General features: G+C 43.4%; 1 protein-coding gene across 1 annotated transcript in view; it reads right to left on the bottom strand.

The window, feature by feature from the left end:
• TPH2 (tryptophan hydroxylase 2) overlaps positions 1 to 14,693 on the bottom strand; it is a 76,285-nt gene that overhangs the window by 40,969 nt on the left and 20,623 nt on the right. Inside the window, exons 6-7 of the mRNA XM_056846702.1 lie at positions 9,849 to 10,045; positions 3,542 to 3,677 (exon numbers count right to left, since the gene is read on the bottom strand). Of these exons, the coding sequence (XP_056702680.1) occupies positions 3,542 to 3,677; positions 9,849 to 10,045 (333 nt within the window). The remainder of the gene's footprint in view (positions 1 to 3,541; positions 3,678 to 9,848; positions 10,046 to 14,693) is intronic.

Here is a 14,693-nt window from a genome sequence, read left to right as displayed (position 1 = left end):
TAAAATTTTGGGAATATATAAGGCTAAAATGTAAAATATCTATTCTGGTTCATTATAATGGCAATCATCAATGCCAAGATTTGTCTCCCTGGTAGTTTCAGTATGATGCCAAAAATAATGAACTTTAAAAATGGGGGGGGGGGAGAATTAGAATGACCGGTGAAATTTCAAACCTGCCATATTTATAGTCCATTTCTTCTTAGGTTTTTCCTTTATAAATCATTTTAATAGCAGCACCCTTTTACATGTTAACCATGGCTTCAGGAAAGAAAGACCTATAGTTGATCCATATGTTTCACTCACAAAGGGGAAAGAGGAGGAATTTAAATACTTATTGCAAACATGTGACCAGGAAGCCACATATATTTTAGTTTTCAAGGAACACATCTTTCCAGGAGTGGGGTTTGGTTTATCTTATGCAAAGTAGCACTTTTGTGGCACTTTCCATTCTGCAGATAAAAGGCAAATGGTAGCATGCGGAAACAACAAGGGATTTTCTTGATTAATAATTTATCTGCATTCCCAACAGGCTTGGACACTTATGCCAGAAAAATGCAAAGTAGAGAGTTTGCAACCTCAGTGTTAACATAATATCTGCTAGTGCAAATATTCATCTTGTTGGCTGCTACAGATCTTCCTACTATTGATAGAATCATAGAGTTGGAAAGGACCACCAGGGCCATCAAGTCCAACCCCCTGCACAATGCAGGAAATTCACAACTACCTCCCCGCCACACACCCAGAAGATGGCCAAGATGCCCTCCCTCTCATCATCTGCCTAAGGTCACAGAATCAGCATTGCTGACAGATGGCCACCTAACCTCTTCTTAAAAACCTCCAGGGAAGGAGAGCTTACCACTTCCTGAGGCTCTGTTAGAAAATTCTTCCTAATGTCTAGACGGAAACTCTTTTGATTTAATTTCAACCCGTTGGTTCTGGTCTGACCTTCTGGAGCAACAGAAAACAACTCGGCACCCTCCTCTATATGACAGCCCTTCAAGTACTTGAACATGGTTATCATATCCTCTCTCAGTCTTCTCCTCTGCAGGCTAAACATACCCAGCTCCTTCAACCTTTCCTCATAGGACTTGGTCTCCAGACCCCTCACCATCTTGGTTGCCTTTCTCTGGACACGTTCCAGCTTGTCTACTTCTTTCTTAAATTGTGGTGCCCAAAACTGAACACAGTGCTCTAGTTGAGGTCTAACCAGAGCAGAGTAAAGCAATACCATCACTTCGCGTGATCTGGACACTATACTTCTGTTGATGCAGCCCAAGACTGCATTTGCCTTTTTAGTTACTGCATCACACTGCTGACTCATGTTCAGTGTCTGGTCTACTAAGACCCCAATATCCTTTTCACACACACTACTGCTCAGACAAGTCTCCCCCATCCTATAATTATGCATTTGATTTTTCCTACCTAAATGCAGAAGTTTACATTTGTCTTTGTTGAAGTGCATTTTATTAGTTCTAGCCCACTTCTCCAGCCTGTCAAGATCATTCTGCATCTTGGCTCTGTCTTCTACCATATTTGCTACCCCTCCCAATTCAGTATCATCTGCAAATTTAATAAGAATCCCCTCTATGCCTTCATCCAAATCATTTATAAAGATGCTGAACAACACAGGGCCCAGCACAGATCCCTGAGGAACTCCACTAGTCACAAAATTTGACCTCAAGCACAAAACAGCCTGTGATCCACAGGGCAGATGTTCTCTTAACCACATGCTTCATTCCCTCCTTTGCAGAAGAGTACTTGAAACATTAACAGCACAGGAGTTGCTCCCCAGCACCTGCTGGCCAACCTACCATTAGCAATGGTGGTAGGAGAACTGCTGGATGATACAGTGCAAACTCAGAAGACTTGGACAGTTTTTGCTGTGCCTGGTCCATGAAACTTCACCAGAATAAGTTTCAAGTTGGGGGACCCAAAGAGCTTACATTATTCTCTTCTTTTCAATTTTATCCTCACAACAACCCTGTGAGGTCAGTTAGGCTGAGAGTGTGTGACTGGCCTGAGGTCACTCAACAAGCGACAGAGAATGTGGATCTGAATCTTGTCCTGCAGCATCTCTAAACTAGTGGTATACTTAGGGTTGCCAATCTCCAGGTACTAGCTGGAGATCTCCTGCTATTACAACTGATCTCCAGACAACAGAGATCAGTTCACCTGGAGAAAATGGCCGCTTTGGCAATTGGACTCTATGGCATTAAAGTCCTTCCCCAAACCCCACCTTCCTTAGGTTCTGCCCCCAAAACCTCCCACTGGTGGCGAAGAGGGACCTGGCAATCCTAGGTATACTGCATTCACTGGAAAGCAGATTCTTTCAGGCAGGGGCTCCATTAGGGAAGACAGATGCCTCCCTTTTAGCCCCTCATCTGATTAACTCTCAGAAGCATCTTTATCTGGTTGCTTTGAGCTAAAAAAGAAAGCCACAGGTGTTCTTAAACTGCACAACACAGTATCATTTAATCTTGAACATATCCAAAGTGTAGGCAGCAAATCTTGCCCTGGTTTTCTCCCCGCCCCCGCCCCTGCTCCCACACTGAATTCTCCCTCCCTACTATTGGAACCTGAAACAGTGCCTTTTGATCACACTTACTGACAAAGGGGTAAAATCTGAGCCAGTGTTATGGAAACCTGAAGGTGACTTCGACTACTCAAGATCTCCTCCTTGGATAGCTCCATTGACACCACATACGGCAGCATGAAATAGTAGAAAAATGGTTTCTGAGATGAGAGTAATCACTAGATCTAACAGTAAACTGGCTTGCCTCCATGCAGATGATGAAAGGGACAGTGTAGTTAGGGAATTCACGGGGGGCCGCCCCTTTAGAAAGCAACGTGTGCTACTTCAAAAGTAAAACACAAACTGTGGTCTATACTACTGTATATAGTTTGCTGTAAGTTGGATCCTGCAATATAATTTTGCATCATTTAATGTGTCATGTTAAGACGTATGCTATGCTTCAGTTTCTGGTTTCTGTTCAATCAGCCCACGAAAAAGCACTAAAGTTAACAATCCCTCAGATGGAAAAACCAATAGTCAGACCTTTATGTCTTAGCATGAGTTTTTTTTAAAAAAAAAAAAATTCGAGAAGGCTGTTAGTCATTTTTACTAAAAGGCAACTTTCACATATGAAATTCCTCCACCAAAACACATAAAAATATCTATTGGACAAACATGAAATTATATCTCATGTACATTTAGAACAAAGAATAACTATGGGGAAATTAATACAGGGATTGCCCACCTCACAGAGATATATTCCTTTAAAACTGGGGGGGGGGCGGGGGGGGAGGACTAGCATGACATAGTTACGTGGAATTCATGCTTACTAGGAAAAAAAACCTCTAAAGTAAGCCCAACATTCAAAAAGTCGTTTCCAGAATGGAAAGGTAAAAAAATTCACCTAGGTTACAGTCAAAAACCTAGTTCCACAGATTTCACAGAAAATTACTCTGGATTGAGCTGTTCATGGCATTTATTGAGCTGCTGTTTCACAAGAAAAACTAAATTAGATCAAGTGATACTCACGGTTCTGGAGTGTAGAGGGGATCTGATCCATGACGTATATATTGGGTACAGTAAAAAACTCTATAGGCAAGGCCTGCTAAGAAGTCTCGAGGTGACAAATATCCAGCAACTGGTCTCACTATGAAGCCAGACCTTTCTGAAGGGGAATACAGACCAAAATAATAAGTGACTAAATGTTACAATCAATAGGAAATGCAAGGTATGTTTGTGCCAAACTATTATGGAAAAAGATCACAAACAATTAGCATCAACTATGAATCTCCTAGCCAAATAACCATTTCACTAGATTGTTAGTTGGAAAAAGAATACTGAAATCCCTAAAAACAAGACCACCTTGCAGGGCAATTCCATATAATTTATGGAGATGTGAACATCTTGCGTTTAAGCGTACCTATAATACGGTCAGCATGTAAGCACACCAGACACAGAACCCCATACTGTATATCATGTAGGTACATTAAAAATGTGGTGTGACTGGCCATGATTCCCTGTTGCGTTATGCAAGGTGATAAAAATAATCACTTTATTCATAATGTGTAAATTGGCTTACCCCTCCTCTACTTTGGGTGCAGGAGGAACATCTTTGCCAAGGATTGGCTTTTCCATTCCTGTTTCAGGGACCCTTTAAAGCTTAGGCATGGTCAGAGGCAAGAGCCAAGGGGGTTCTTGGCCTGTTGTCTCTTAGCCTCTTTTCAGACAAACCAGGCAGAGTCCAGGACTGGCCTAAGACTGGGCTAGTTATTGGTTGGTCGCTTGTTATTGGTTTATTTATGTTGCTTTGGGTTCATTTGGGGACAGAAGTAGAGTATAAATGCTTAAATAAATGGGCCAGCCATATTCTTTCAGGCTACTCTATCTCACGGAGAATAAAGGATGATAACTGAATGGGAAAACCCTTAGCTTCTTCAAAGAAGGATGGGTAATAAATGCTACATTGATAGGGTTGCCAGCTCTGGGAAATACCTAGATATTTTGGGGGTGGAGCCTGAGGAAGGTGGGGTTTGGGGAAGGACTTCAATGGTGTACAGTACCATAGAATCCACCTTCCAAAGGGGCCATTTTCTCCAGGTGAACTGATCTCTATCGGCCAGAGATCAGTTGTAATAGCAGGAGATCACCAGCTAGTTCCTGGAGGTTGGCAACCGTACTGTCACCTGGCCATCAGTTGTAATAGTGGGTGATCTCCAGCCACCACCTGGAGGTTGTATTCAATAAAGTAAACTCAACTGTAACTATAAGTAGTAGTAAAAAAAACACAGTTGTAGGCTGATATTAACACAATTGCCAATTCCTGTATTATAACATATAATACATAATGAAACAGTTTGTATAAATTGTTGTGTTCCACTATTGCATCATAATACAACAAGGCACAATTATAATGAAAATCAATAAATAATATCCAAATAAAGTCAAACTTTTTGAAGGTTTGTTCCTTATGATCTTTTTCTTCATAGAATTTGGTTTATGTCCTTATTTATTTATTTACAGTACTGCCCCACCATTCATAAGGACATAAACCAAATTCTATGAAGAAAAAGATCATAAGGAACAAACCTTCAAAAAGTTTCTGTTTACTTTATTTGGATATTATTTATTGATTTTCATTATAATTGTGCCTTGTTGCATTATGATGTAATAGTGGAACACAACAATTTATACAAACTGTTTCATTATGTATTATATGTTATAATACAGGAATTGGCAATTGTGTTAATGTATTATATGTTATAATACAGGAATTGGTAATTGTGTTAATATCAGCCTACAACTATGCTTTTTTGACTACCACCTGGAGGTTGGCAATCCTATACATTGAGGACAACATACTGGGAAACAATGTAAAGCCAACTGTGGTAGGCAGTCTTGAAATTATACACAGTTGTTTGTACATAAAAAGTTCCTCGATAATAGTTCTTCCCAAATATGTGACATTTAAAGGGTCTAGCTAGACACCAAATTTTACACTTAAAAGATGCCACCATCAGTTAGTAGCAGCACACACACACACCCCTTCCCGAGATCTCATCAACAAGAGAAGGGAAACAGAAAATACCTCGGGCTGCCAGCTGAGGACTTGACAGGCAACAGTGTGTATACATTCAACTGCAGCAGTGGCACTTACAAGTACTATGGCATTTATTTACTTCATTTACACCCTACTATTCTTTTCAACAGGGACCCAAAGTGGCTTATAAAATTCTTCCCTTCTTCATTTTATCCTCACAAAGACCCTGTGAGGTATATTAGAATGAGTGTATGTGACTGGCCAAGGTCACCCAGCAAGCTTTCATGGCAGAGTTGGGATTCAAACCTGGGTCTCCCAGATCCTAATCCCACATTCTTACCCACTACACCACACTGGCACTCTTGTAAGGGTATTTGTGTAAAAGGTCACATCTGGTTGGGCCACGTGATTATTATTAAATGCTCTCAAGAAAGCATCCTTTGATCAGTAGTGCCTCTCCACAGAGTTGCTCCAAACTTTCAGTGACTTTGAACGGGAAGGTATTTCCCAACCTTTCTTTTCACATTAGTTGGTGTTTACTATAAAATGATCCAAATTTAGTCCTTTATTTCCTTCCCCCCCCCCATTATTACTGTTGTCTTTGGTCTGCGAGAATACATTTGAACCTCGAGTGCTTTCTCTAGCTTCAAACAAGGGGAAAAAAGGAATCTTACTTCTGCACCATTCCTTCAGGACTAACAAAACAGTGCAGGAGGTCCTTTTGAAAGATATGACCAGGCTCAAAGAGCAGCACGCCAATTAATACTAAGTGCTGGCAGCCATAAAAGCAGAAGGGAAAAAAGGCACACAGGGAGCTGGGGCAGGTTGGCCTTTCAATCTACACGCTATATTTTGTTTTCAATTGAAAATCTTCCTTGAGAGTTTGGGAGTATACTTTGCCATGACTTTGTTGCAGTTGCAAGGGGGGAGGGGGGAGACACAGTATTTCCCCCCTAAGTTAAATATCCTGCGCTGTTAGAAATACAGTTTTTCAGAATCACTACAAAAGGAAGCACTAATAACTGGCTTGTAGCTGAAAAGCCCAGGACATGTAGGGTTGCCAGCTCCAGGTTGGGAAATACCTAGAAATTTGGAGGGGTGGAGCCAGAGGAGGGGAGGGTTTTGGGGAGGGGAAGGACTTCAATGGGGTATAATGCCATAGAGCCCACCTTCCAAAGCAGCCATTTTCTCCAGGGGAACTGTCACCTGGAGATCAGTTGTAATATTGGGAGACCTCCAGCCACAACCTGGAGGTTAGCAACCCTAAGGACATGGGGCAATGGAGCAAGTGGCAGCCCAGCAGTAGATTTGAACTAAGATATCAGGGCAAAGGGGGAGCGGCATCTGCCTTATCATCTTGGGCTAGAGTTGTCTTTTCTTCGGGGTTATTCCACAGCAATTGAAGCTCAGAAACGAGAGAGGCTTCAGTGTGCTGGAGAAGTGACAGCCTGCTAAAAGTCTAGTTAATGTAATTACTGCTGAAAGAATAGTTCAGTCCACTTGGACCCTAGGGGAAGCTGTGGTGCATTGTTTAGCGTTTAAGCTTTATTTAATGTTTTTTCTCTTACAGTTCAGCCTGCCTCTTGTTTTTCTTTCTCTGCTGTGTACTAGTGTATGCTAGTGGTTGTACTCTGAAGGCCTCTCTGCTGTATTAGTGGCCTGCAGTCAGTTATTGCCATTTGCAAATCCTGTTGCACACCAAAGTGTGGGATTGGATTATTTCTCAAAGTCTGCTAACAGGTTCTGGGCCCAGATGCCAGGATAAAAAGAAAGGCATAACTGTGAATCAGTAAGAGAAAGGAGGGCCGCACCCAATCCAGAGGAAGATGGCAAACAGTGCAGATATTAAGTGTGCAGCGGCTAAATTGAATAATAGCAACAATCATCTGTGGATGTTCAAACTGGAAAAGCAAACTCCAAAGTATGGGACTGGGTTATTTCTCGAACTCTGCCGACACAGTGAAGGGTTTTTACCCTGACTTGAAAGTGTAATCCACCCACAGGGTGTCTCGAGAAGGTGACCATTGACTCTGAAAAAAGGGAATGTCTTTTGAGGTTGCTCAGAAATGCTATGGGGCAAAGAAGCCCTCTGGAGGGCATTCACATTTCCATGTGTATTTACAGCATCTCTTTTGTTTTGCCTATGCAGAATAAAAAAAATATATAAGTTGGCACCTTCTCAGCCTGGCCCTCAGCTGAGAGGCAAGCAAGGACAGCCATTCGGAAGGACTAAAAAGGAACAAGTAATTTCCTCCGCAGCTTCTCAGAAGATGAGTGACAAAATGGAAGACAGACAACATTCTCAGCTTGGAGAAAACTGATCAGAGTATTTTGACCCCAAACTGTCTTCCATGCTCAGTGCAAAAGTAAGCAAACATCCAGCACAGTTATACACCAAGGAATGTCAGCTGGAGGCACCTGCTCACCTGTTCCCAACTGGGTCAGGTATCTTAAGCAACACTGCCTCTTCATACTGGCTGAGAGCAAGTGGCATTTGAGTGCCCTCTGAAATTTGGGTTGCTTGGGTAGTGAATAGGGTTGTCAGCTTCAGGCTGGGAAATACCTGGAGATTTTGGGAGTGGAGCCTGTGGAGGGTGGGATTTGGGGAGGGGAGGGACTTCAAAGGGATACAATGCTATAGAGTCTACCTTCCAAAGTGACCATTTTCTCCAGGGGGACTGATCTCTGTCTCCTAGATATCAGATGTAATAGCAGGAGATCTCCAGCCGCTATCTGGAGGGTGGCAACCCTAGTGGTGAAGTTAGCCCTCGGAATGCTAACTTTTCCCACCATTGATGCAAATGATGCAGGCCTCCACATAAATACCTGATTTAAAGCAGTCCTGTTTACTATTTAGCTCCCATTTTAAGGGGTATAAGTTGCCTGAACTGGCATTTCAGCCAAGTACAGAGGCTTAGCTCACTCAGAAGACTGCCTACATAGGGAAGGGAATGGGCTCACATTGCTCATCCATCACACTCAGTCAGCTCTGGCCCTCAGTGGGAATGAACCAGGACATAAAGGCATGCATAAATCAGTCCTTGGTAGTATGTGAAAGGAGCACTGACTATGGGCATTACGCACCATGTCTGGGAAACGTGTGGAAAACACCTAAAGAGCGATGGTGCTCGAGGCGATTTGCTATTCCCCCCCCCTGCACTTCTGCGTCTCTGAGACGTCTCTGAAACGTTAGCCTTCTGAGCGCACCTCCAATGAAACAGCGCTCCCAAGAGTTAAGGGGGCATGGAGGAGCACCACCTAATCATGACGTCGCTTGGGTTCCCCTCCACCCCCCCTCTCGTCATGTCAGTGCGCCTGCGCGGTATCGTCAGTGCATCCGGACGATAGGGCAATGGGCTCACATTCCCCCCTACGGGAATGTTCCTTACCGTTCCTGAGCCATTCCTTGCACAGACCTGATCACAGAGCTGCCTTGGTGCAACGATGTTGCATTTTATCGCTGGGACGAGCGGGAGAAAGATAAAAAACAGGCAGGGAGAAACTTTGTTCTGGCACTGGAGAGCCCTGACTTTTGTGTGCGTGCGTGCGCATGTGGGCGGGTGCTCTCTCTATTCCTCAGTCTCTCTCCCTTCCTCCTCGTGCTGCTTCCCCCTCCCCCCTCTGACACTCGCAGCAATTTTGCTACTTTCCCAGCCGTCGCCCTCCTCTGCACAAGCACTTATGGGGGGGGGGGATTTAGTAGCAGTAAAGATTGGTGGATGCAAACGGGAGGGGAGGGGGGAGGTGGTGGGAGGAGAAAGGCTTTTCATTGGGTGTTGCGAAAAGAGGGGAGGAGAACAGAATAGCGTTTGTAATTGAACGCACCCCTTGGCTTGCCGGTTTTGAAACGACATAAGGAAATACATCGTGGTATAGGCGTTTTTGGGAAAAACAGCGCTTCCAAAGCATTTCCAAGCTGAAACTGGAGGTCTGTGGTGCGTGGGGGAAAGAATGTAACATTTTTAAGGGTTTGAGAGACGTTTCCCAGACTGGGTGCTATAAGCCTCTGTGTTTCCCTAGCACAGGGAGAACTGTGTTTTTTTCTCCATCATCTATATTATTTATTGCAGACTTCTTGCTTAATGTTTTGCATAAAAATATACAATATCCTGGACATCCAAACCCAAAAAAGTGATCAAGATTTATAAACAGTCCTAAAACCAGTGACTTTGGCTTCAGAGCTGTAGTGCAACAACTTGACCCAAATCAATGCATATCATCTGATTAACGACAATGAAGTTTGAATCAGAACCCTGGTTTGAGCCCCTCATTTAGCTAAAAGACAAGAGCAAGCCTTACCTTTAAGAAACATTGAAACGTCTTCTAGTTGGGGGACATTATCCTCTCTATAGCCACAGTACTTGGTCAGCAAAGGAAAATTCTTCAAATATTCTCGACAAGCATGAGAAGGATACAGTTTAGTAAGTTCTCTGAAGACAATACCCCAAGTTTTTATTTCTTCTGGTGTGTACTCCACTCTAGGGATTGGCTGACCACTGAGAAAAGAATGAACACACATACAATTTTAAAGTTAGCACCTCCATTTCTGTCACTTCTTTGTTTTACTGCATTAAGTAGTGATTCCACTACTGTGTCAGTCTACTGCAGCCACAATAACAATGAGGAGTCACTCTTAGTCTGTAACAGCAACAATAAACAGGAATCTTGTGGCACCTTACAGCCTTACAAATCATTTATTCTAGCATAAAATTCCATGGACTAAAGCCCACTTGATTAGACGCAACGTAGCATGCCCTCACTAGGCATATACTTATATTTAAGATGGGAAGAAGACAGACAGCAGGATCAAGGAGCATTATGCAAAAATCCAATGTAATCAAGAAAATACCGACACCATTCACAATTGTGATAATTGGCTCTTTCTCTAGCTTTGAGATGCTAGATAACAGGTTTTAATAACACTTATGTCACCTAAGGAATCCCAAGTCTTTATTCGGCCCTTGATGGAATATAGGGATGTCAAAACTCTTGATGGACTCTAATTTAGCTTTTACCTTTTGGAGTCACCTTTGAAGGCATTTGTCATGAAATGTGTGCCACAACAATGTCTTTAGTCTTTAAAGTTCCACATGATTCTGTTATTCTTAATATTAAGTATGCCTTTAAGAACTTCTGCACTTAGGTTTAAGAAAAACGTATTCTCTTCCGCTCCTAATTTCCAGTAAAGCTTTAATATTTACAGGTTCACATGTCAGGTACAGTTTTGATGTATTAGCAGAAATTGCACAGTGCCTGCGATGCATGATCATGGGGGTGGCCTCCAAGAAACTGAGTGTTGACAGAATACAAAGAAGTTACAGAAAGTATTATTTGGTATTTAGAAAGTACTTTTACATGTCCAAAGCATTTCAGAAACATTTTCAAGGCTGCCAAGGGCCTTGACTCTCAATCTCAGTTGACCGCCTGTAAAGCAATGTCTCCTACAGAACTGCTAGGAATGTGGTGGCTATCATAATGCCCGATATGTTGACAAGGAAGTCTTGGGTGTCCTACTGCCTGTTTTGTGATTCCCAAATGAGCTCTGCTTCCTTCTGTCTCATTTTCAAGACTTCTTCCTTCTCCAAGGTATGTTCCATAAAGTAGGATATATACTGGACAGTGCTTCAATGCAACATCTGATACTATTAAAAATACTCAAGCAATAGGCATCCCCTTTGGCAAAAGTACACTACACACTTATCATTGTTGTCAATATATATGAATCCAGCTGAAGTTTAAGAGCAACTGATGTATGCCAGGCTGTTGTTGATAGGAAACAGTTTTAGGGCCAACTGAGGGAGTCCTTGCTCATTTTGCTTGTGTTAATGACATTGAACTGTGTGCTCATTTCATGACTCCAAGTTTCTTAAACTGTGTTTAAACAAATGTCACAGTGAAATAGCAGGGGGTTGGGGATGTTCCGGCCAGTTTGAAACTTGCCTATCACCTAAGCTGAGCACAGATATACAAAAGGAACTTGCCTTGTGCATTTGCTAGATCAACAGCCATACAAGATGTTAACAGAATGAGCACAGATATACAAAAGGAACTTGCCTTGTGCATTTGCTAGATCAACAGCCATACAAGATGTTAACAGAATAGTGGTATTGAGAGAGAGAACGAAAGAGGAGAAGCAACTGCTTCTACTCATGGGACACAAACTCCCTTCCTCTATATCCTTATTAGTTTTTTTATTATTTTATACACATACAGACACACACAACATAAAGACTTTTTAATGGGCTTTTAAGAGTATTCTTTTCCTGCCAAGATTTCCTTTCTGTTCCAGGAAAGAAATGCTTTTTCCCTCTTTTTGAGCTCCGTGGAAAAAAAAAGACATCAAAGTAGGTAGAAACTGCAAATAAGAAAAAAAGAAAAGCCTAAGATTGGGAAAGCATGTAAAATTACTATGTGCCTTCTTCAGAGTATGAAGAGTTTGGCCCATTACAAACAAAGAGAGAATGTGATTGGAATTAGCTTGGCTTAGAAGCTTGTGTGACAAGAAAATTGCAAAACAGCAGGTTCTTGGAGGTTGCGCGGGAAATTTACTAACTCCTGGGGAAGATAATGAATTCAAAATGTGGGCTTGATCTGCAAAGACGATATTTTTAAAAGAGAGTCTGTAAGTGTTGCGTTTGCAAGTGAAGGAATGTGTATTATTAGCTGCAGAGCAAGTCACTAAACTGGTCACAGAAATGCTAGGAGGACTAATGAAGGCATGCGGGAATCTCCAGGGTAGAAATGACAGAAAACAAAAAGGGGGAGGATAGAGGGAATGCAGACAAGAAAACAAAGAGCTGCACTAACTCATGAGGTCACACTCTCCCTATATACATGGGAAGCCACCCCCACCTTTATTGCACTGGTCTCGAGGGAAACAAGGCATTGGCTGCGAGAACAAGTTGCAGTTTTGTCCATAACTGCACAGTCTGGCTTGGTTAGTCATGTCCTGCACCTGCACTCGTGATGGGGGTGCTTGCAGAATTTATGATGCGCTCTGAGTACGAGGAAATATAAATCTAGCCTGGTATGAGTTTGTTATGAACATTAGCCCCATGCTAACTCTTGATCTACTTCAAGGTTTGTACTGAGGCCCTGCTGCAAAACAGTTCGCTTATGTCCCCTTCTTCCATCTTTCCCCATCAGACTAGATAGTGTTGGCAACCACAGTTTCAACAGCCAAGACTCTTCTGCTCAGCTGTGGGCCATGCAAACTGAAACGACATTCACACTATTTTCTCTGAAATTGTGGGTACTCCCCCTAGGAGCAATAAAGAGCAGCAATATGGAAAGTAATATTTATTTATTTATTTATTTATTTATTTTTCACATTTCTAGCCTGCCCTCCCCCGGCAAAGCCAGGCTCAGGGCGGGTTACAACACTAAAAATTCCAATATAGCAATAAAAATAAAATATATAACTATAAAACCACAAAACAACCCGACTAATTAAAAAGATGGCCACCATATTTAAGTGCATACTGCAGCAGGTAAGGCCAACCATAGTATATCATCGGTTCGGCTGTCTACCCTCAAGTAGATCAAAAACAGAGGGTGGTGAGTAGGGAGGCCAGCACAGATCTTACTTAATCTCACCTGCGGCCGTCCTCAACCATAGGCCTGGTGGAATAGCTCTGTCTTACAGGCCCTGCGAAACTCCTTCAGGTCCCGCAGGGCCCTGATGTTATCTGGCAGAGCATTCTACCAGGCCGGGGACAGCTGCACATTTCTCGGGCCGGGGACCACCAACAGATTTTTATCAATAGAGCATAATGCTCTTCGGGGGGTGACCCAGGTCCCGAAGATACGAGGGTCCCAGACCATGTAAGGCTTTAAAGGTTAAAACCAGCACCTTAAATCTGATCCGATATTCCAGCTGGAGCCAGTGCAGTTGTCAAAGCACTGGCTGTATATGGTCTTGGGGCAAGGCCCCTGTAAGGAGCCTCGCCACCACATTTTGTACCAGCTGGAGCCTTCGGGTCAGTCTCAAGGGCAGCCCTACTTAGAGCGAGTTACAGTAGTCTAGCCTAGAGATGACCGTCACATGGATAACCATAGCTAGATCTGGGCATGAGAGGTAAGGCACCAGCTGCCGGGCTTGGCGGAGATGGTAAAATGCCGCCTTAATCACGGCTGTGACTTGAGCCTCCATAGTTAAGGAGGCATCAAAGATCACACCCAGGCTCCTGACGGCAGGCACAAGTGTTAATACTACGCCGTCAAGAGCCGGGAGCCAGCACCCCACCCCCAAGCCGCCCTGACCAAGCAACAGAACCTCCGTCTTCGCTGGATTCAATTTCAGGCGGCTCTTGCTTAACCACCCAGTCACAGCATCCAAACAACTGGCCAGTGTGTCAGGAGGAGAATCCGGATGGCCGTCCATTAACAGGTAAAGCTGGGTGTCATCAGCGTACTGGTGACAACCCAGCCCGAAACTCCGGACAATCTGGGCAAGGGGGCGCATATAGATGTTAAATAACATCGGGGAGAGGATCGCGCCTTGCAGCACCCCACACACCAAAGGGTGCCGCCGTGAAACCCTCTCCCCGAGCGCCACCCTCTGTTCCCGATCTTGTAGGAAGGAGCGCAGCCATTGACGGACTGTGCCCCGAATCCCCACATCGACGAGGCAGTGGTCGAGAAGATCGTAATCGACTGTGTTGAAGGCTGCTGATAAATCTAAGAGTATCAGCAGCCCCAAACCGCCACGATCCAGTTGTCGATGGAGATCGTGTGTAAGGGCGACCAGAGCTGTCTCAGCCCCATGGCCAGGGCGGAAGCCAGACTGGAATGGGTCAAGTGCCGATGTCTCATCCAGGAACTCCTGTAGCTGCTCGACAACCACTCTCTCAACTACCTTACCCAGGTATGAGAGATTCGATGTTGCACAATCCATTTGGTCAGAGCATGAATCTGTTCAAACTTGACAGGCCTCCACTAAAAGCAATAAGAGATGAGAACTGGCTGGGAAAGGACACATCCTCCCACCTTGGGATTCCAGCTAACTCCATATTTAATGATTCAGTAAAAGACTACGTAACAGCTACTAAAAATAAAGTTGCAGGTTTATTTTAATAATCTTCTGGCAGATTGTTCTTCAAATGTTGATTAAAGTGATGCTGAATTTTATTAGAATGGCAATAT

Source organism: Euleptes europaea, chromosome 3, assembly GCF_029931775.1.
Source record: "Euleptes europaea isolate rEulEur1 chromosome 3, rEulEur1.hap1, whole genome shotgun sequence".
In the NCBI taxonomy this organism is placed as follows: Eukaryota; Metazoa; Chordata; class Lepidosauria; order Squamata; family Sphaerodactylidae; genus Euleptes; species Euleptes europaea.
The sequence above is the reverse complement of the archived record's forward strand: the minus strand, read 5'-3'. Positions and strand labels throughout refer to the sequence as shown.